Raw genomic sequence first — 21,721 nt, forward strand, 5'->3', positions numbered from 1 at the left:
TTCTGAGAGAGGGTGTTGCATGGAGCAGCTGTTATTTACCACATCAAACCTCAATTGTCCTAATACTCCTAGTAATCTACTAAGGGGCAGAATTGGTGGACAGCTGTGATACCCTGACTTGGTGGCTTCTAGTGTGAAATTACATAATAGTGCATCTGCGTCATCATTCTCTTCTGGGTTTCCGTCATTGTCTGACCAGGCTAGAGCCCTTGGGTGTCTAAATCTAACACCCAAAGATAATGAAGCAAAGATCTGATATTCTACTGGCTTCAGTTCATTACATACATTGAGTTTAATTAAGGTTCAATATTTAGTGGTTACATGGATTTGAACCTTGAGGCTTATATTGGGTTAATGAATTATTTGTTTGTCGGCTTCGTCTTCCCATGAGGCTTCCTTCCTCTAAAGAGTTATGTTTTTTCCAGAGAAAACTTATTTAATTGCTCCAATTTCCCTCCCTCACCATCATCACCTTTTGCTGGAGGTTTCAGTACAACTATTTGAGCTCTCCTGTTCAGTGTCCTCCCTCACAATCGCCACCTTTTGTTGGAGGTTGCATTTCATAAAGATATGTTGAACCAGTGAGAAATGGTGAACAAATCAGGAGGTGCATGTTTATACCATCTACACTTGTTAAGCGGAAGAGATTTTGGAATGAAGGGCAAGCAGGAAAGAGGAAGAAGGATTAGCCATGAGATTTTGCCATTTTTGAAGGTTTCAACCACATTTCAACCACAACCCTTGGCAATAGCCATTTCATTAATCACCAGCAATATGTCGTCCATTGGGGTAAGGATAGCCTGATGTGTGTGTTCTAATATACATTTTAACTCAACATACCAGCTTAAAGTATTGTCACAACAGAGACAGTGGTAGGGGCTGCCACCTATGTGGCTTCAAATATACGCACTATGTTCCATTGCTGAAATTTCTGGCCACATTTTGGGAAAATTGTCTCATCTTCAGCCTGTGTCTTTTATGACATAATCATTGAGGGAGTCACAAAGATTTTGTCACATTGACAACATTGAACAAACTTAAAATGCAAACAATCAGTAGCTGTCTCTGCACGGAGAGGGACATCTGTAACAAAGTCTTTCTTAGACTGCAATAGTCTCCCTTCTAAATGTGTCTTTTGGACACTTGTACACATTTCTGTATACAAATTCTCATCTGCAGGTTTTGTCCTCACTGAGGATAATTTTATGTGCAACCACTTGTATCAGCCATTTGAAAGCTGAGTTTCCTTTTACAATGGTATGTACATGTTGCACCTGACTCCCAGGAAGAGATTGTTCCATGTGTCAAATAATCTTTTTTGATGACTTGCATATCTTTGTAGTTTTTTCTACAAATTAGGCATGTTTGACATCTGACTGTTGAAATCACTTTAACACTTGTACTTGAGCTGGTTGGGCAGGCTGTGCCTGTGACCCTTAGTTTAAGTGCTTGTTGCTGTGCAGCCTTTTTGAAATGAACAAGGCAGATTCAATTTGGTCTGTCAACGCCATAGTATTTCCACCTCCCCCCCCGCTCCCAAGTTTAAATCATCTTCTTTGAGGCAACATTCTTGAATTGAAGCGTTTTTCAACTCTAATCATCATTGACCTGGCACCTCTAATACAATGTATATCATTTTGATTATCACATTTTTCTTTGGCCTTAAATTTTTTCAAGAATATTTCTGTTCACAATAATGAATGGGATGCTCAAATATGCATAGTCCTATTCTGTGAAAATGTACAAGTATTACTTTATTACAGTCCATTCCTGTAGTGAGCAAGTAGGTCTTATAACTCAGAATCCATCACTTCCACAACATGGGAAAATCTTCCAGTGATTAAAGAAATGGTTCTGAATCTGGGAAAATTAAACATTTCTAAACCATCCTTGCACTATTTTTGATTAATGTGTTCACCAATTTACTATACATCTTAGCTGTTTGACTTTTCTCAGTTTTGAGAGTGTGGTGCTGGAAAAGCACAGCTGGTCAGGCAGCATCCGAAGAAGAGAATCGACGTTTCGGGCATAAGCCCTTCATCAGGAATGAGGCTTGTGGGCCAGAGGGCTGAGAGATAAATGGGAGGGAGGGGGTGGAGCTGGGGGTAAGGTAGCTGAGAATGCAATAGGTAGATGAGGGTGATGGAGAAGGTGATAGGTTGGAGAGGAGGGTGGAGCAGATAGATGGGAAAGAGGATGGACAGGTCAAGACAGCGGTACTGAGTTGGAAGCTTCGGACTGGGATAAGTTGGGGCAGGAGAATTGAGGAAACTGATAAAATCCACATTATCCCGTGTGGTTGCAGGGTCCCAAGGTGGAAGATGAGGAATCTTCCTCCAGGCATCAGGTGGTAGGGGTTTGACGGTGGAGGAAGCCCACGACCTGCATATCCTTGGCGGAGAGGGAGGGGGAGCTGAAGTGTTCGGCCACAGGTCAGTGGGGTTGGTTAGTGCAAGTGTCCCAGAGATAGTCTCTGAAATGATCCGCAAGTTGGCATCCTGTGTCCCCGATGTAGAGGAGACCACATTGGGTATAACAGATAGAGTAGATGACATTTGTGGACGTGCAGTTAAATTTCTGTCAGATATGAAAGGATCCTTTGGGGCCTTGGATGGAGGTGAGGGGGGAGGTGGGTGCAGATTTTGCACTTCTTTTATTAGATTAGATTACATGACAGTGTGGAAACAGGCCCTTCGGCCCAACAAGTCCACACCGACCCGCCAAAGCGCAACCCACCCATACCCCTACATTTATCCCTTACCTAACACTACGGGCAATTTAGCATGGCCAATTCACCCTAACCTGCACATCTTTGGACTGTGGGAGGAAACCAGAGCACCCGGAGGAAACCCACGCAGACACGGGGAGAATGTGCAAACTCCACACAGTCACCTGAGTCGGGAATTGAACCCAGGTCTCTGGCGCTGTGAGGCAGCAGTGCTAACCACTGTGCCACCGTGCCACCCCACTTCCTGCAGTGACAGGGGAAAGTGCTAGGAGTGGGGTGAGGGCTGGTGGGGGGGGGGAGCGAGAGATCTGACAAGGGAGTCGTGGGGGGAATGGTCTCTCTGAAACACAGATAGGGGTGACGAGGGAAATATATCCCTGGTGGTGGAGTCTGTTTGTTGATGGCGGAGAATGATGCAATGGATACGGAGGTTGGTGAGGTGGAAGGTGAGGACCAGGGTGGTTCTGTCCATGTTGCGTTGGGAGGGGTGAGGTTTAAGAGCAGAGGTGTGGGAAGTAGAGGAAATGCACTGGAGAGCATCAGCAGACCACTTGGGAGAAGAAATTGTGACTTTTGAAGAAGGAAGCCATCTGGGATTTTCTAGGGTGAAATTAGTCATCCTGGGATGTGGTGGAGAAATTGGGAATAAGGAGGCTGGGTGGGAGGTGGTGTAGTCCAGGTAGCTGTGGGAGTCGGTGGGTTTGTAGTAGTTGTCCATGGTTAGTTGGTCACTGGAGATGGAGAGGTCCAGGAAGGGGAGGGAGGTGTCTGAGATAATCCAGGTGAATTTGAGGTCAGGGTGAAAGGTGTTAGTGAAGTTGATGAATTGTTAATCTCCTCGTGGGAGCACGAGGTACTGCCGGGAAAGTCATCTACGTAATGGAGGAAAAAGTACGGTATGGTGCCAGTGTAGCTGCAGACAATGGACTGTTCCATGTAACCGACAAAGAGGCAGGCACAGCTGGGCCCATGTGGGTGCCCATGGCTACTCCTTTAGTCTGGAGGAAGTGGGAGGATTGGAAGGACAAGTTGATAAGGGTGAAGACCAGTTCAACAAGGTGGATGAGGGGGTCAGTGGGAGGGGGTCAGTGGGATAGCATAAGAGGCAGAAATGGAGGGCTTGGAGGCCTTTGTCATGGTAGATAGATGTGTAGAGAGTGATTGGATGCCCATGATGAAGATAAGACATGGAAAGCAGGGAAACTAGTCTTGGAGGAGGTGAAGGGTATGGGTAGTGTCCCAAACGTAGGTTGGGAGCTCCTTGACTAAGGGGGACAGGATGGTGTCAAGCTATGCAGAGATGAGTTCAGTGGGACAGGAGCAGGCTGAGACAATGGGTCGACCAAGGAAGTCAGATTTGTGAATCTTCATTAGGAGGTAGGCGCTGCAGGGTTTGCGGATGATGGAGGTTGGAGGCTGTGGATGGGAGATCCCCAGAGGTGATGAGGCTGTGAATGATCTTGGAGATGATGGTTTGGTGATGGGAGGTGAGGTTGTGGTCGAGGGGCCAGTAGGAGATGGTATCTGCAAGTTGGTGCCTGGCTTCAGCAATGTAGAGGTCGCTGCGCCAAACTACCACAGTGTCCCCCTTGTCTGACAGTTTGATGGTGATGTTGGTTTGAGCAGTGGGAGTGGAGGGCTGCATGTTGCGAGGATGGGAGCTTGGAGTGAGTGGGAGTAGATAGTTTGAGGCGGTGTATGTCATGGCGGCAGTTAGAAATGAAGAGGTCAAGGGTGGGTAACAGGCCAGCACAGGGCGTCCGGGTGGATGGAGTGTGTTTGAGGTGAGATAAGGGGTCCTCGGTGGGAGGGCAGGAGTCTTGATTGATAAAGTGGGCCCGGAGGTGGTGGAAAAAATATTCAATCTCGCAATGCATGTCAAACTCATTGATCCAGGAGTGTAGAGGGATGAAGGTGAGGCCTTTTCTGAAGACTGAACGTTCATCCTCAGTGAGGGGGAGGTCTGGGAGACGAGGAAAAAAAACATCAGGGCTGGGTGCTCGGACCTGGGGGTGGGTTAGAGCTGGGGGTGGGGGCAGAGACTGCCACTCAAGTGGGCATGGGTATGGGGTCAGGAGTGACGTTACCAATGGAAGTGTCGGTCATCATGGGGGTGGAAGTGGGGCCTACGGTGGTGCCCGCGGGGGTGGAAGTGAAGTAACATATGAAGTCAGTGACATCACTGGCTGCGTTTCAGAGCGTGATGTCACTGGGGGTGGAAGTGGCTGGGGCAGCGACAACCGCAGTGATGGAGGTGACGTTAAGAGTAGGTATCGTGTCTGTGGTGGATCTTGTGTTGGTTGCGGACGCGATCGCCTTCCCTGCGATCACGGAGGTGGTTGTCTGGAAGGAGATCATGGAGGCAGCATGGTCGGCAATGGCTGCGGTCAGTCAGGCAGCGGGAGTGGAAGTGATGTCATAAGTTGTTGCGGCTGGAAAGGTCGTGCAGCTAATGGCGTCTGAGCAGTTCCAGAGGCCAGGAGAAGGTTCTGGAATGGTCAAGGAAACCCATGTATGAAAGTTTGTTTAACTTACGTTCTTTTATGTCTGATATGGTGGAGAAAAAGTGTTTGTTGAGCGTGTCAATTCTTCTGAGGATGTAAAACAGAAGAGGTCCTTTGTAGGTCTAGGAGAGTGTGGCCCTGAGCTGAGGCAAGGCTGACTGTAGAGAGAGTAGGTGCCAGTGCATGGCTGGGAGTGTGGAGCAGAGGACCCGAAAGAACTGTTTTGGAAGGTTTTCCTGTTCTGGTCCAAAAATGTGCTAGCCTGAATGTGGTCCGAAGTCTATGTTGGTTCTGCAAGCAGGCACCGAGGAAGGAGATGTGGCTGTGGTAGCGAGTCTGCTTCAGGACGTGGCTGAAGAGCTTCAGGACAAAGGAGATGACCTGGGGGTGCAGTGAGAGAGAGACTCACTGAGATCCTTATAGAGAGAGGAGAACTTCTTCAAGGTAGGCATCCTTGGAAGAGACTTCGCAGTAGGGTTGAATTTTCTCAGTGTAATGCAGAGATTATTTCAGTTTCAAACCAACAAGTTTACCTACAGCACTGAAAATAACTCAAATCTTATATCATTTCAGTTGAAACTTACCAAAAACTAGCTAATTGTAATTTTTCAAGTTTTATGGAGGGTTTCTCTCTGTGAGGCCAAGCGATTTTTCTCTCACTTTTATCCCAAACTCATCTCATCAACTAGGTATCAAACCCCTATGGGCCCCACATGTCAGTGCCAACCCAATTCTCCCACTCATTGAAGGTGGAAGTACTCATTACTGCCAGGATATCCTGGGATCTCTGGCTTGGCACAATCTTTGAACAGCACTAGCTGTGAACCCAGTCAAGCACTGTTAATCCAGAAATGCTCATCACCATGTACGTTGTGGGACAGCAGCAACAAATCAATGCCTCTCAGGGCATATAGGTGGCATGACTGACCCTTTCTTGTATATAGAAATGTACATTCATACACCCATCACTGTTTCAACACCAAAACACATAGCTTGAATTTCCTTCGATCCATCTCTCAGTCACTGATCTCTTTTGTCAACCCATTATAGCCCAGCATCTCATCATTGTTTAATGTGGGGCCATCACATAAAGGCAAGGCTTTGAACATGTTAAGACTGTTATTCACCTTCAAAACCACCAAAATTTAATAAGAAATAAACAAACGGAGGCTGCATTCCTTCTCAGAACAGAAACAGGCTGCTTACCTTTCAAGCAATAATTTAACAGTCAGTGCATGGTCACAGAACCCAGCTCAATTACATTGGAACCAGGTGTGAATTAAATCCTGTCTGGCTTGTTGCGTCCAATGCTGCACCACTCTACCATGCTGAGGGTGACGTTCTTCCTGCTCAATGTCTTCATCTTCCTTTGTTGAAGATTGTGGCTTTTCTCCCTGCTTGCCAGCCTTCATCACATCCCCTCTTTGACTGCTCCAGTTGTGTAGAGCACGGCATGCTTGGATTGTGTGGCACCCTCCATCTGCAGTGAACTGCAAGGCCCAAGCATTAGAAACCCATCACTCAAGGCCTGTTGAATACTTCACCATGGCCCTGGTTGAACAATGGGCTACACTGTATCTATGCTTCAGTCTTCAGTCAGGAGTTGCATAATGGAGTCATCAGCTCAGGTCGCAGTGGGTTGCACTTGTTCCCCAGGAACCATTCTTGCCAAGCTTCTAGCCCCTCCAACAAAACAAGAATATAAGTGTTCTCAGGAAGATTGACATCATGGCAGCTCTCAGGCTATCTCTGAGAAGTGATACCAATGATCACAGATGGCTTGCACATTAATTTAAATGGATTCTATTCCATCAATGAACTCAACTGTATGATAACATGACCATCTCAATATGACATGTGTACATCATGCCCTACAGCTGAGAGAAGCTAGCTACATTACCAAAGTGTACTGTCCAGGCTGGGCAACCACAGGAAGTAGTGTCATCTGATGCAAATGGCATCCAGTAACAATGTTGATGCAATTGTTGGTGGATGAGAAGAGTGCCCATACATGTGTCCAGTGCCTCCATGAAAGGAGCTGGTGGCCTGAAGTCCTATGCAATTGTCACTTTGATTCCCACTGAAATAGTATGACCACCTACTCCTTCATGTTGCTGGCCCCACTCTAACATCTGGCACATCTCTGTGACAGTGTCCCAGGGCATCCATAGTCTGTGTTGATACTGCTCCTGTTAAGGAGCAATAATTCATGAAATAGAACTCTCCTACTTACTGGTGAGAATCACATCTTGCCAATCCAATACTTGGACTGAAAATGGGACTTTTTGATCTCAACATTGAGCAGGACATTGATGGACGCTGCACCCAATGTTTTTAACTTTTTAACATGACACCTATTGTTCAGGGGCTGGAAAGAGTCCATCCTTGGTCTCAGTCAGAACTCAGGTCTTCTCTCTGGAACTTTCTCTGTTAAATTAATGCTCTAGCTCCACCTGGAGGTTTAAGCAATCAACTATGGTCACACAGAGAGCTGACAAGCATAGTCAAACATAGAAGTTGACAATGAATTTGTGCTGCATTGAGGCACCTTCAAGGCTTATGTGCTAAGGTAAAGGGAGTCAGCTCCTCTCCTATTCAACCCCCATTTGGCTGCACAAGTATTTTTAATTCCTTTTAGCATAATGCTATATCATATTTCAATTAAAACATAGCACTAGTCATTATTAAAGAGCTAATTACAAGGTTTTCTTGCAATTTTATTACTTACTAATCCTAAAAAATATAACAAAATGTGGCATCAGGCACACAAGCATAAAGTTTTAAAACTAAAGTGTCCAGAGCAATAAAAAGATCAAGAATAGCAAGCTTAAAAAGAAAGTCTGTATCCTCCATCAACTTAGATTTTAACCTGAGACCACACTTGCTTAAGTGATGTCTGGTATCCTCGCTTGCAAATGTCTTTGACTTATCAGTAATTAGATGTTTCTCCAATTTGCTTTGTCACTGAGTGCTATTTCTCAACTGACTGAGAAAAACCAGGAAAAAGAGAGCACAAGCCTGCCACTTCTCCTGTTAGCAATTCATTTTCTTCTCCCTCCTTTGCCCCAAAGACAGTTGTCTCATATACAGTTCACTTGTGTACAGAGGCACCTCGATTATCCGAATGAGACGGGCAGGCAGTATTTCATTTGGATAATTGATTATTTGGACAACTGATTCAACGCCTCTCATCTGGGACTCTGAAGTTTCCTTTTTCCTCGCTCTGCCTGCCTTGTTCTCTCTCTCTCTGTCTCAGAGTTTGTTTCTGAGCACACACTAGTGTGTAAGGAACCTGCAGCATTGCTGAAGCCTATCCATTAGTTCAATGGGATCGATACAGTGAGCACTAGCTAAGTCCGCTCCCTGCTCAGGAGATAAGGCAGCAGCACACCATGTGCGGGCCCCCGTCCCACGTCTGCCCCTCAACCTTGTCCAACCCCGGCCCCAGTCCACCATCTGTACACCCCCGTCCAACCCTCGCCCCTGTCTACACCCCTTCCCCTCCGGGGCAGCCGGACTGCACACCAACAGTAAGACTGCTGTTGCCTTTGGGGGGGGTGAGTCTCAAAATAGCACGTGTGCACAAACTTTTTACTGCAATGTTTTGACAAGTTCCATCTTTGCCCTGTACAGGACAATGTTGGAGAGATTATCTAGGGAAGAGGGGTTTAGGGTACACCTCTATGTAGAACTCTCAGTGAAAGTGTTGGGGGAGAGAGAGAGGGTGGGTGGTTAGTCATTTGGAGATGGCGTCTGGGCTCCCATTGATGTCCAAGACTGTTCTCTACAGCATTTAGTGGGTGGCACGGTGGCACAGTGGCTAGCACTGCTGCCTCACAGTGCCAGAGACCCGGGTTCAATTCCCGCCTCAGGTGACTGACTGTGTGGAGTTTGCACGTTCTCCCAGTGTCTGTGTGGGTTTTCTCCGGGTACTCCGGTTTCCTCCCACAGTCCAAAGATGTGCAGATCAGGTGATTTGGCCATGCTAAATTGCCCGTAGTGTTAGGTAAGGGGTAAATGTAGGGGTATGGGTGGGTTGCGCTTCGGTGGGTCGGTGTGGACTTGTTGGGCCGAAGGGCCTGTTTCCACACTGTAAGTGATCTAATCTAATCTAATCATTTGAGTAAGCCGAGTTCTCTTTTAATCACAGTAAAGAAAAGATGCGATCAGTGTTAGAAACACCTCTTTGATGTAATGTTTCTGTCGGGACCTTGAGATCTTGTTCAGATAATCTGAAATTTGGATAACTGATATTCAGATAATTGAAGTTCCTCTGTATTCCCATGTCACTGAGTCATAGAGATATGAGCACAGAAACAGACCCTTCGGTCCACCTCATTCATGCCGACCAGATATCACAACCTAATCTAGTCCCACCTGCCAGCACCTGGCCCATATCCCTCCAAACTCTTCCTATTCATATACCCATCCAGATGCCTGTTAAATGTTGCAATCACACTAGCCTCCACCACATCCTCTGGCAGCTCATTCCATACACGTATCACCCTCTGCGTGAAAATGTTGCCCATGAGGTCTCTTTTATATCTTTCCCTTGTTCTCTTTTCCGAATGGATAATCTGCAGGTTACTTTCAGAAAAGTGTGATATGTTTTAATACTTTCCACAACAATATTTATTCTAGCTGAGACTAATTTGTGTTTTTCGAGCATCTCATGGACTTGGCTGAAGCTGATCATGTGACTACTGCAGCTAACTTAAGGTGGTGTTTAACCTTTTTTTAAGTCATTTTAGTCCATGAAAGGTCCTAGATACTAAAGTCAGTTGATGGAAGTTGAAAACCGATAGTCCATTTTACTAATATCATGACAGATTAGAGGTACAATTGGTGGGGTGTGGTCATTGAAGATGTATTATTGGCCTGCATTCAATAAACATATGGGGGTTAATTGCATACGGTAATCTGACACCTGCTTTTGGAGGCTGCTCAATTTAGCTCTTATGGTGATTTTTGAAATTCCAGTCTATAACTTCATCTTTTAAAAATAATTTAGGGTTAAAAGCTTTCGAAAGTAATAGAAGAATTTCAATGGTTTTGTCATGTATTCAAAAATTACTGTCTCATCATATGGTCTTGTCATTACTCTATAATGGCACTGGTCTTGCTCACCCATCACTCTATGGCATCATTGGTTGCCATTGTCTACATTCAAACAAAGGACTGAATATAAAATTCTCATTTATAAGTCATTCCCGGGTCTTTCCTCATCCATCCTTTCCAAATTAATGCTGTGGTATATTCATTTTTTATGTTTTTCCATTCTTTAAAATATTCTTTGCATTGCAATCTTTTACCAGTCCATTATCAGATCCTGAGCCCTCAGCCATTGGGCAAGTTCTTCTGTCCCCAGTGATATCTTCTTTCTGCCTTCTGAGATCTCCTAAATATGCATCTTTTCAATCACACTTGCCACCCTATATTTTTCATGATTGCTTTGCATTTGTATTCTCTTTGCAAAGAGATTTAGATACAACAATTTCCCCATGTTCAGCGATTGCTGACCTGACAAAGCATGTGTTTTCATCTGTTTCCATTGCTAGTTTTTTTTCTCTCTGTAACAGGCTGCCACCCTGTTGCCAGAGGTGGTAGTTTAAGGGATTCCACTCTGCATCTAGCATGGCTGACCAGGAGACATTTCTGCTGCTGCTACTGCCCTAGCCATATTGGAAGGATTTACAAGTTTGTCATCAATAACTTTGGCCATATTATGATTGTACCTTCCATCGCCATGAAGTCTTAGAATGAAACTCAAATCCAGAGTTCTGGGCCAGAGGTAGGGATGCAACCCACTGCATGACATGACCACCACCTTCTGTGAAGAACATCCGAAGTAAAGATGCCATATAAATAAAAACAACTGATCTTGCTGTTGGGGCAGATAGTCTCTAAACTTGTTGTTATATATCTCGCATTACCTTCACAGAAATGTACTATAGTTTTAATTCGAATTTAATTGTAAAATTAACATTGATGCATTTTGGTCATCATATTATAAACAGGATATATAAGCATTGAACAGGATGCAGAGATGATGGTGTCAGGAATCTTTACTATATATATATCTGCAATGGATTAGCCGGTTGGATGTCCTTCTGCTTGAACAAACAAGCTGAAGATATGACCTAATAGAAGCCTTTAACATTAAGAAATGGTTTGATAGAGTGGATACAGAGAGAATCCTTCAACTTGTGGGGAAGATCATTATGAGAGGTCATGAATAATTGCAGCTTTTAATGTGAACATAGATAATTTCCTACAGCAATATGTCCTATGCAACAAAGGGATAAGGAAATTAGATTCAGTAATCAGTCAGTTTTAATTTGTAGCCTAATTGTGCATGAACATTTATCAAATAGCGATCATAACATAATCAAGTTCAATTCATTGTTTGAAAGTGAAAAGCATGAATCAGCGACTAAAGTTTTAGATTTAGGTAAGGCCAACATTAATGAGATGAGGCAAAGACTTAGTAAATGGGAAAATCTGCTAATGGGTAAAACAACTGAAGAATAATGGAGGATGTTTAAAGAGACATTTAACAAAATACAAAATTAGTTTATGCTCTGAGAGGGAAAAGTTCCACTTCACAGAAAAAAAGGCAGCCATGGACAATTGAAGAGATAATGGACATTATAAAACTAAAAGAAAGGGCTTACAAAATGCAAATGAACAGCACAGATCCTGCTCACTGGGTAAGTTACAAAGACCAGCAAAGAGCCACAAAGCAGCCTAATAGGAGATACCAAAAGGGATTATTGAATGAAACATGCAAGGGACATCAAAATCATTGAAAATTTTTTTTATAGTTACATAAAAGGAAAGCAGGTAGTCAGAAGCAATGTTGGCCCACTAAAGATTGAAAGTGAGGATATCATCGACGACTATGGGGAAAAGGGAAACAATGCTGAATAATTACTTTGCCTCAGTATTTATAGTAGAAAAAGAGGACAGCTTGCCAGAAGTCTTGAGAAATTACTAGTTGGTCAGGAACAGGAATAGAATAAAATTAACGTAAATAAAAGATCAGCAGTGAGGAAATGAATAGAATTAAAGCCTTGACAGTTTCCATCCAACAGTGTTAAAGGAAGTAGGAGAGCACATTGCTGACACTCTGCCTATAATTTTACAGAGTTTGCTAGATACAGGAGTCGTCCCTTTGGATTGGAAAGTTGTATATGTCACTCTGCCTTTTAAGAAGGGTAAAAGGAGAAAACTAGGGAATTATGAAAAATTAACCTAACATCTGTGTTTAGGAAACTGTTGGAGTCTGTAATCAAGGATGGGGTAACTGAACACCTAGAAACTTTTCAGTTAATCAGGGAGTACCATCATGGACTCATGACAGGTAGGTCATGCTTGACAAACCTCACTGAGTATTTTGAAGAAGTGATTGAGGTAGTGGACAGGGAATTGTCTATAGACATTGTGTAACTAAGACAGAAGCCCAGAGAACTGAGGGCCAATTACTGACACGGCTGGGAAATTGGTTGCATGGCAGCTGATAGAAAGTAGGGATAATGGATAGCTACTCAATTTGGCAGGATGTGACCAGTGGTGTCCCACAAGGATCTGCATTAGGGTTTCAATTATTTACATTATTTATTAATGAACTGGTTAATGGCATAGAAAGTCATACATCTAAATTTACTGATTACATAAAGTTAGACAGCATGGTATACATTTTAGATGATAGCATAAAATTACAAAGGGATATTGATAAATTAAGTGCATAGGCAAAATTGTGGCAGATGGACTTCATTATAAGTGTGAGGTTATCTTGACCTAGAAATGATAGAACAGGGTTATGGAGAACATTACCAGTGTGATGTTAAATACAGTGGATGTCCAGAGAAACTTTGAGGTTTGAGTGCATATATCTTTAAAATGACACCAGCAGGTGCAGAAAATAATCAAGAAAGCTAATAGAATGCTGGCCTTTATATCTAGAGGACTACTTTTTTCACACAGATGGTGGCGCATGTATGGAGTGAGTTGCTGGATAAGTAGTGGAGGCTGGTACAATTACAAAATTTAAAGGCATCTGGATGGGGACATGAATAGGAAGGTTTAGAGGACTATGGGTGAAATGCTGACAAATGGGACTAGATTAATTTAGGATATCTGATTGGCTTGGACTGAAGGGTCTGTTTCCATGCTATACAGCTCTATGTCACTATAACTGTATGACTAGAGAACCAGGATGCAGATATTATGCTGTACTTATGCAAATCCCTAGTTAATCCACACTTTAAGTACTCTGAGCAGATGTAAGACCACACCTTGGAAAGGATATATTGGCCCTGGAGGGAGTACAGATACATAATGCTTTATCTGAAATCCAAGTATCCAAAAAGTTCTGAAATCCGAATGCTTCGTGAGGTTTTTCTCTCCATAACAAGGTTGTTTGGTGTGCAAACAGTTAACCCAACTCCACACCAATTTGACCCACATCATTCAGATGTGACTTGGCAGCGTGGTCCAGCACTGGCAGGCGTCAATTCTGTCTCAACGCTCATAGGTGCGACGGCTGTTCAGTAATTTTTTTTAATTTCACTGTGAAATTGTCACTTATTCTGGAATCCAAAAATTCTGAATTCCGTAAACCAGCTGGCCCTGAAGGTTTCGGATAAAGGATTGTGTACCTGCACAATGTAGATTTATAAGAATCAGCTGTTGTTATGAGGAGAAATTGTACAAATTAGGCCTGTTTTCTCTAGAGTTTACAAGGTCAAAGGGAGATCTGATCAAAGTCTTCAAGGAAAAGACAGGGTAGATAAAGACAAACTACTTTCTACTAGTTGGGGATTCTATAATGTGAGACATAATCTGAGAATAAGGGTCAGACCGTTCAGGAAAGATGTTCGGAAGCACCTCTACACACAAAAGGTGACAGATATTTGGAACTTACTTCTACAATGGCAGTGGATGCTGGGTCAGTTGTTTATTTTAAATGAGATAGATACATTTTTGTTAAGCAAAGGTATTAAGGAATTTGGGCCAAAAACAGATATATGGAGTTAGGCCACATATCAGCCATGATGTCATTGAATCGTGGAATGGGTTTGAAGGACTGAATGAACTATTCCTTTTCCCATGGTCCTATAATGTAATAGTCACCAAAATATCCAATAGGGAATTCACCTCTTCACCCTGTTAGCGCAAGAATGTGGAACTTATTACCATAGGGAGTACTTCAAACAAGTGGTATCAATCCATTTAAAGAAACACTAGATAAACATTTGAGGGAGAAGGAAATATATTGTCATAATGATACATTTAGATGGTAAAAGATGGGAAGAAGCTTAAGCTGAGCATAAGCAATGGACAGGTAGGACCGAATGGTCTCTTTCTGAGCTCCACATTCTGTAAAATTATTCATTGGGAGGATCTGCAACTGCAATGGAACTGAAGTCATTATCAAATCAATTGTGTGACATTAAAGATAATAAATTCCAATCGCAAACTGTTATAAAGTTGTTCTTTTTGCAATATAATACTGTGCTATGTATGATTCATATCAAAACATTTTTTTAAAATACTACAATAACTCCCAATTTACCCTTGGCTTAAATCTCAGACCAAATATGATTGGAGAGGCCGCACAATCTGGAAGTGGCTACTTTCTGCTTGAATTTATGTTTGTGTATCTTGTTTGAATTTTGAGATTCTGGAGACTTGGAAGGAATTATTTTTCTCTTTGGTGTTTCATTGATAAACAAATGGTGAATCAGTATCGTGAAATCTGTTAGTGTCAATAACTTGAAATATCTGCAAATTGAAGGGAACACAAAGTTAAACTCCATATGTAGCTCCTAAGACTCTGTGGTGTCCATCTATGGTGTATAGCATGGGAATTCCTGTTTCAGATGACTAACCCTATATGGAAATACCATTATCATGTATAAATCTTACAAGAACGAATTGAAAATTGAATGTATAATTTAGAAAACATTGCACTTCTTTGTGATATAAAGATAAAGCACTATAGTAGTACTTGGCCATAGGTCTGAGAAAAAGAGGGAGAGAGAGAGAGAGCGAGAGAGATGATTGGATTTGGTTTAACCAGAGGATCACCATGCCTCAGGGGATGGATATGGTTGAGAAAGAGAGTCAGTAATCTCAGGCAGTATGAGAAATGAACTCACATGGTTGGCATCATTCTGCATCGTCCAGCCAGTTGTTGCAAAAGTGTACAATAAATATCTTACAAATTGCTCTGGGTCTGGAGGACATAACTTTTGCACATATTAGTTTTGTCTTGTTACAGATACATATAGAATGTCAGCTTAAACTAATTAATTAATTCAATTCCAACAGGGAGTCTACATAAATATTTCCCTGCCCTAATTTTAATTATAATGCTCAAGTATGTTGAACAAATAGTAGCAAGGTTATTGATATTCTCACATTTTCCACTTATAAAATTGTTGCATAACACAAGTAGAATCCACCAACTTCACAAGGCTTCCCTGATCCTAACGTTTGCTATATATATCATCATATCAGACATAAAAATGTACAAATGCATGAATTTGCAAGCCATTATACGATTCTTAATAATAATGAAAACATTTTTAAGGAAGTTTCTTCAAAATCAAGATTGATAACAAAATCAAATGTTCATAGTCCACTGAATCATAACACTCATAACAAGTAGACTGAAACCATAAAGTGCTCTGAAATTTTATGCAAATTCAAACAAGTTGCTTTTTTAAAAAGTATCAAATCCAGTGGGGCCCTGGTCTTTCCCCTTTGGATGGAATCTTACAATGAGGTAAAAACAATGATTGCAGATGCTGGAATCTTACAATGTCTGAGTGATATGGGAAATGGAAAGATTTGTGCTAGAATCAGGTGAAAACTCCAGTGAGGTCTATCTCAAAGTCATGGGTGCCTCATGCCACTTTTTGACAAACAATGAGATGAGTTTCTCACCAAGCAGCAACAACTACCAGTTAAGAGGAATTGTTCTTTGTTAAATGTCTCATTACTGTCACAACTCACCATTTCAATATTCAACTTCCCTACTGATCAAATACACCAAGCAAGCTGGACATCAAGAAACCTCAAAATAGAAATCAGAGCCCATACCTGCTTACTTCAGCTTGTTGCTTGCTCCAAAGGACCTCCATGTTGGACACAAGACATTGACATCTCAGAGTACACTCCATGGGCATGCACCCGACATCCACACACATTGGATTTAATGTGTGCCACCATCTGGGAATCCCCATAACACATCCACTTACAAGGCACATTGCACTTCAATGCTGCACTGGCAATTAGCAGTGTACTGTTGCTCTAAGGACACAGTGCACCAAGGGACATGCACATAGCTTGTGGTCTGAACCAAGCTGCAACTTCAGGCTCTTCACTCACTGTCACAGGTCACTCACTCTGAGCTTACCTGGATGCTTACAAAATCCCCATCTTGCATTGTGCTTTGCCCATCTGCCAGAGCTCCCAGGCTCATATTACTTTTGTCTTGCAATGCCAGGAAGGTTGTCAGCAGCCCTCTGCCTCACTCAGCAGCATTTTAAGATGACTTTTAAGATATGACTTTCTTTCAATGAATATTAACTGAGTGGTGCATTCTTGTGGGTTTGGCACATGATAAAATGGAGCTAAAATCAGATGCGAGCGATGCCACGCTCATGTTAGTTAATGAGGCACATTTAGTAAGATGTGGCAAGAAATCTCGCTGTGCTTCGTGGAAAGGATCCCTCCAAAACATTCGACTTATAACTTGCACTTAGCCAAAAAAAATTGCAATTTGGCCAGCAGAATCTGGAATCTTGTTATTGATACTTACTCTGAACAAGCTCCTCACAGGCTTGGGTAACCAGCTGATAAACTGTAGCAAGCGGCTGAAGTTCTCCCTGAAAATTAAAATACAACCAATGTTTTGTTTAATTCATTGATCTTTTAGTGGAGTACATTCCTTGATATTATAAATAAAAACACAAGAGAAAGCAAATGAAACCAGAACACTCACCTTTTCACCTTTTTCTCCTTTTGCACCAGGGAGACCCTGCAAAATCATTAAAAACATGAACAACTGAACCACACAAATTTCATACTTAGACAGCAACATTAATTAAGGGAGTTAATGGAATAATGCCAATGTTAATTGGGCTTGTACCACTGGGCCGTGGGCTATGTTTTTGGGACAGCAATACATTTGGAATATAAAACTTGTCTCAGTATGGCAACCATGAAGCCAATATCAAATATTGTAAAATTTCATCTGGTTTATTAATGCCCTGTGAGGAAGATGGCTCTAGAGCCAAAGCAATGTTAGTAACTTCTAATTGCCCTCAGTAATGGCCTCACAAGTCACTTGTTTAAAGCCAATTAAGGATGAATGACAAATGCTAACATTGCCAACATCCATGAATGAATTAGCAAATTATTTTATACTCTAATTCTGGAACATTGGCTTGGATTGATTGTAAAAATTGTAAAAAAAATCATTGTTTCACACAAGAAACTAATGAATTAGCGATAAGACACTTACTGATGGTCCCACTTTTCCTGGTGAACCTCGGTCCCCTGGATAACCTGATGGCCCTGTGATACCAGGTGGCCCCTAAGAAACCAGAGCAGATTTGAATCAGCATCAGTTCTGAAATCAAAGCCAAAGACTCTAAACTACTATCAAGGCATACAAATGTACCAACATTGAAGACTTTTAAAAAAAATTGTTCTGTCTGACCTTTTAGAGGTTGTATTAACCAATGCTTCATATCAAACAGTAGAGATTAGATTTCCAGCTGAATGCATTCACAGTTCACACATAAATATGCCACAGCAACATTTGAGGGCCAAGATCTAGAAACAGTTCTGGTATTTTACAATTTATTTCCAAACAACTTTCTTAATTAATAAAATGTGTTGCTTTTGATACAACACATTCACAAGTAATTCGTAAAGTATGCTCAGTTGTGACTTTGTTACTTCTGAAAGGCACTTCTTGTAATACCACGCCATGATTTCAAAGTTGCTTAAATTTAAAGAAGAAAGTAGAATCATTTGAAAACTACATCTTTTAAAGAATTCAATCTTTCAGTATTCCTATATAGAGGGTCAACACACAAAACTGCAAACTAGTTTAGTGTTCAGCACCATCACTGATCACAAACTGTAGTAATTTTTCAAGAAGACATGTCAGGATAAAATTCAATAGCCTCTGAAAATGAGGATTGTCATGAGGGATTCATCTGCATTAGTTCCTTCTAATGTAGGGAGCTTTGAGACTGCATGGTCCTTGCTCATTCCAATGATGGTGGTGCTGAGCCTAGTATTGAATGCACTGAGTTGCTGCACATCCTAAGGAGGGTCCGTTTGTCTGAGGGTAGCCAAGCAAAGGATCTTCTCCTGGTAGCAAGGACAGGGGAAAGGATGGTGCAGGTCTCAGCTCACTCAAATCAGATCATGTATTTGTTTTGCTGCAGGAGACTTGGTTGAGGTCTTTGCCAGGGCAGGATTGCAATGTCTTCAGAGAGTTATTTGGTGCACTTACGGAACTGTCAGAATGCATGCTGTTACAATCAAGGAGCATAGAACATAGAACATAGAACATAGAACAATACAGCACAGAACAGGCCCTTCGGCCCACGATGTTGTGCCGAACTTCTATCCTAGATTAAGCACCCATCCATGTACCTATCTAAATGCCGCTTAAAGGTCGCCAATGAATCTGACTCTACCACTCCCACGGGCAGCGCATTCCATGCCCCCACCACTCTCTGGGTGAAGAACCCACTAGGAGTTCACTACCAAACTTACATATGCCTTTAGGAAGAGCTGACAATCCATCCTTTCCAGTGTGGAAATAGTGTCAACTTCATGAAAACAATTGGAGAACCAACTGTGATGTGGAATCTGATGGCCAATACTTCAGCTTCCATTGCAGCACAAACAGAAGACTTCGAACAATAGAAGTTCAGACTGAAGCCATGCAGGCTCAGCTTATTGCAATGTGCAGATTGCTGATACGCATGCTTACATGGTTGAAATACTAATGCTCAAAGGCTTGCAGGTTCTCACAACAGACAACTTTCTGTGCTCCAACAGGTTACTGTGTCACTATCTGGAGGAGTGGCAGTGCTCTGTGCAATATAAACCTGATGCCTAATGTTTGTCCCTTCACCACTACCACTTCACTAGCCAGCCCAGATTGTCGTTAGCATGTCATGACAATACATTCTGAAAACAGGACTCCTAGAGTCAGAGCTGTTTTAGGTCATGGTGCAAAACCATCTATAGCCTCCACACTGAAAGCGAGTATCCTTCTGTCAGCTACTTTGCAGCCACTGGGCAATGTTGTCTTCAAAAGCACATGCACATGAAAGTTCACAAGTCAGTTTCCTTGAATTATCTCACTGTATTGTGACACAGATATATTTAAAGGGCTTACACTTTAAGATGTCAACTATGCAGTGAACAGATAAAGAGGGTATAATTTTAAATTTGCAAAAGAAGGAAAGATGAAGTGATGAAAGGTTTTTATTCAGCAAATAGTTGGAATAGAGAATGCATTGCCTGGAATTGTGGTGGAGGCAGCTTCAGTTGGATGTTTGTTTGGATAAAAGCAATTTCCAAGGGTATGGTGTAAAAGCAAGAAATTGGCACTAGGCAATAATGATCATTTAATGAGACAGTTCAGGCATGATGGGCTGAATAATCTTCTTCTGTACCATAACACTTCTGTGATGGACAGGGGAAACCTTGCCAATGAAGACTAAATCCGACACGGGAACCTGACAGACGGCAATAAGGGAATGCGTAAAGGTGATTAGTTGGCTTTACAAGGAATATTGCATGGTTGGTTTAATAAAGTTGGGTTATAATTGTTATTTTTGGCTTTTATGGTTGCATTGTGGCTCAGGAAATGACATGATGATCATGCCAGAGGAAAGGTGAGGTTTAAGGGACTATTTTCAATAGGGAATTTGGGTGACATTCACTCGTACTACAATCAAGCTGATCATTGACACTCCTGTCAGAATGAGCCAGACTATTCTCTTCTTTGTCATCCTGATCTTCAGGGCTTGCTGGTGGCATGATGAGATAGTTGTACAGGAGGCAGCAGACCATAAACAATCATGACACACCCTTGGGAGAGTTCTGCAGCGCTCCATTTGAGTGATTCAGGCACGGTTTAAGCACTGTAATGATCTCCTCAATAATACCTTGTGTTGCAGCTTGACTCGTCTTCTATCATTGACAGGACATGTGCCAGGATTGAACAGCAAAGTTATGAGCCAGCTGATCAGCAGATTGCCTTGTTATCCACTAATCACTCTTTGCTCTCTCATGCTGCCTTAATGTTAAAGGTATGGCTGACTAGTACGAATAAAAGCATCAGGATGACTTGCAGGACAATGGCTTGCATGATGAGTATGGTTAGACAAACTGCATACTGTGAATGGACACCCTTCTGATTCACGTCAATCTCTGATGATATATAGAGTGCCTGAGAAGCAATATGCAGCTGTCAATAATGCCTGCATCATGGCAGCATCATGTTGGTTCTATCTACTTTTCTACAGAGGGCGATCAGTCAAAATTTTCTCCTTGCTTCCCCTACAGTGCCTCAGTCACCACCACTACACAACAATGAAAGATTTTGGAGATATGTCCTGGTTGAGACTGAAGCTCTCCTCATTCCAAGAGGCTCATGGCCATGGTTATCTGTAAAGCAACTGATATTGCTAGTCTTGCCCCAATCTGAGATGGCAGCTCTACCTCCAAGAGTGGAAGATTTCACTGAGCACCTTCTTACTGAAGTAGAAGCCATACTGTTCTTCATTTAGGTTGGTTTCGGAAAAAAGGATCCCTGAAGATCCTCAAAGACATAGTCTCTGGATGGGAGCACATCTCTCTCTCCTTCTCTCTCATTGAATAAGTTACCCCCATGTGTCATTTCTGTTCATTTCCCCTGATATGCTGCAGGCCGAAAAGGAAATAAACTACAGCATCCATGACTGAGCAAAATCTCGAAGCAGAATCCTTGAAATAAGAATTATGTTCTTCTGCAGGTGTCACACTAGCACCTGTAGACCTAACCAACACTAATTAATAATGTAAGCCATGGCCCTGGCCTGCTATTTATGAATTGATAGGAATTTATTACCTTGATTAGTTAAACACTTCATTGTTGTTGCATCTTGTGACCATTAGGATGTTGGGAAGTAGAATTTGGGGCTTCTTCTATTCAGTTATTCATTTGTTCCTATTGCCTGAGCCCTGCATGCATTTATATGAGCTATGTCTTTCCACAGTTTAGTGGAGGCATTATCTGATATATTTTAGATGGGTAAACATTTCTGAAAAAATATCATGGATAGAAGAACTGAATAAGAGTGCTTTCTGATAATATTTCCAACAGTCATGTCTAGGTTTATAACTGCCATAACAGGTGGTAGAGACAAAGAGAACATTGAAGTCAAAGTATTCCAGAAAAACG

General features: G+C 42.2%; 1 protein-coding gene across 2 annotated transcripts in view; it reads right to left on the reverse strand.

Moving 5' to 3' along the window:
- The window catches only part of LOC140463034 (collagen alpha-1(XIV) chain-like), a 186,691-nt gene that overhangs the window by 15,362 nt on the left and 149,608 nt on the right, over positions 1–21,721 (reverse strand). For both annotated transcript variants that reach the window (XM_072556643.1, XM_072556644.1), the window contains exons 42-44: positions 17,768–17,839; positions 17,246–17,281; positions 17,063–17,129 (exon numbers count right to left, since the gene is read on the reverse strand). In XM_072556643.1, coding sequence (XP_072412744.1) covers positions 17,063–17,129; positions 17,246–17,281; positions 17,768–17,839 — 175 coding nt within the window. The remainder of the gene's footprint in view (positions 1–17,062; positions 17,130–17,245; positions 17,282–17,767; positions 17,840–21,721) is intronic.

Source organism: Chiloscyllium punctatum, chromosome 37 (genome assembly GCF_047496795.1).
Source record: "Chiloscyllium punctatum isolate Juve2018m chromosome 37, sChiPun1.3, whole genome shotgun sequence".
Classification (NCBI taxonomy): domain Eukaryota; kingdom Metazoa; phylum Chordata; class Chondrichthyes; order Orectolobiformes; family Hemiscylliidae; genus Chiloscyllium; species Chiloscyllium punctatum.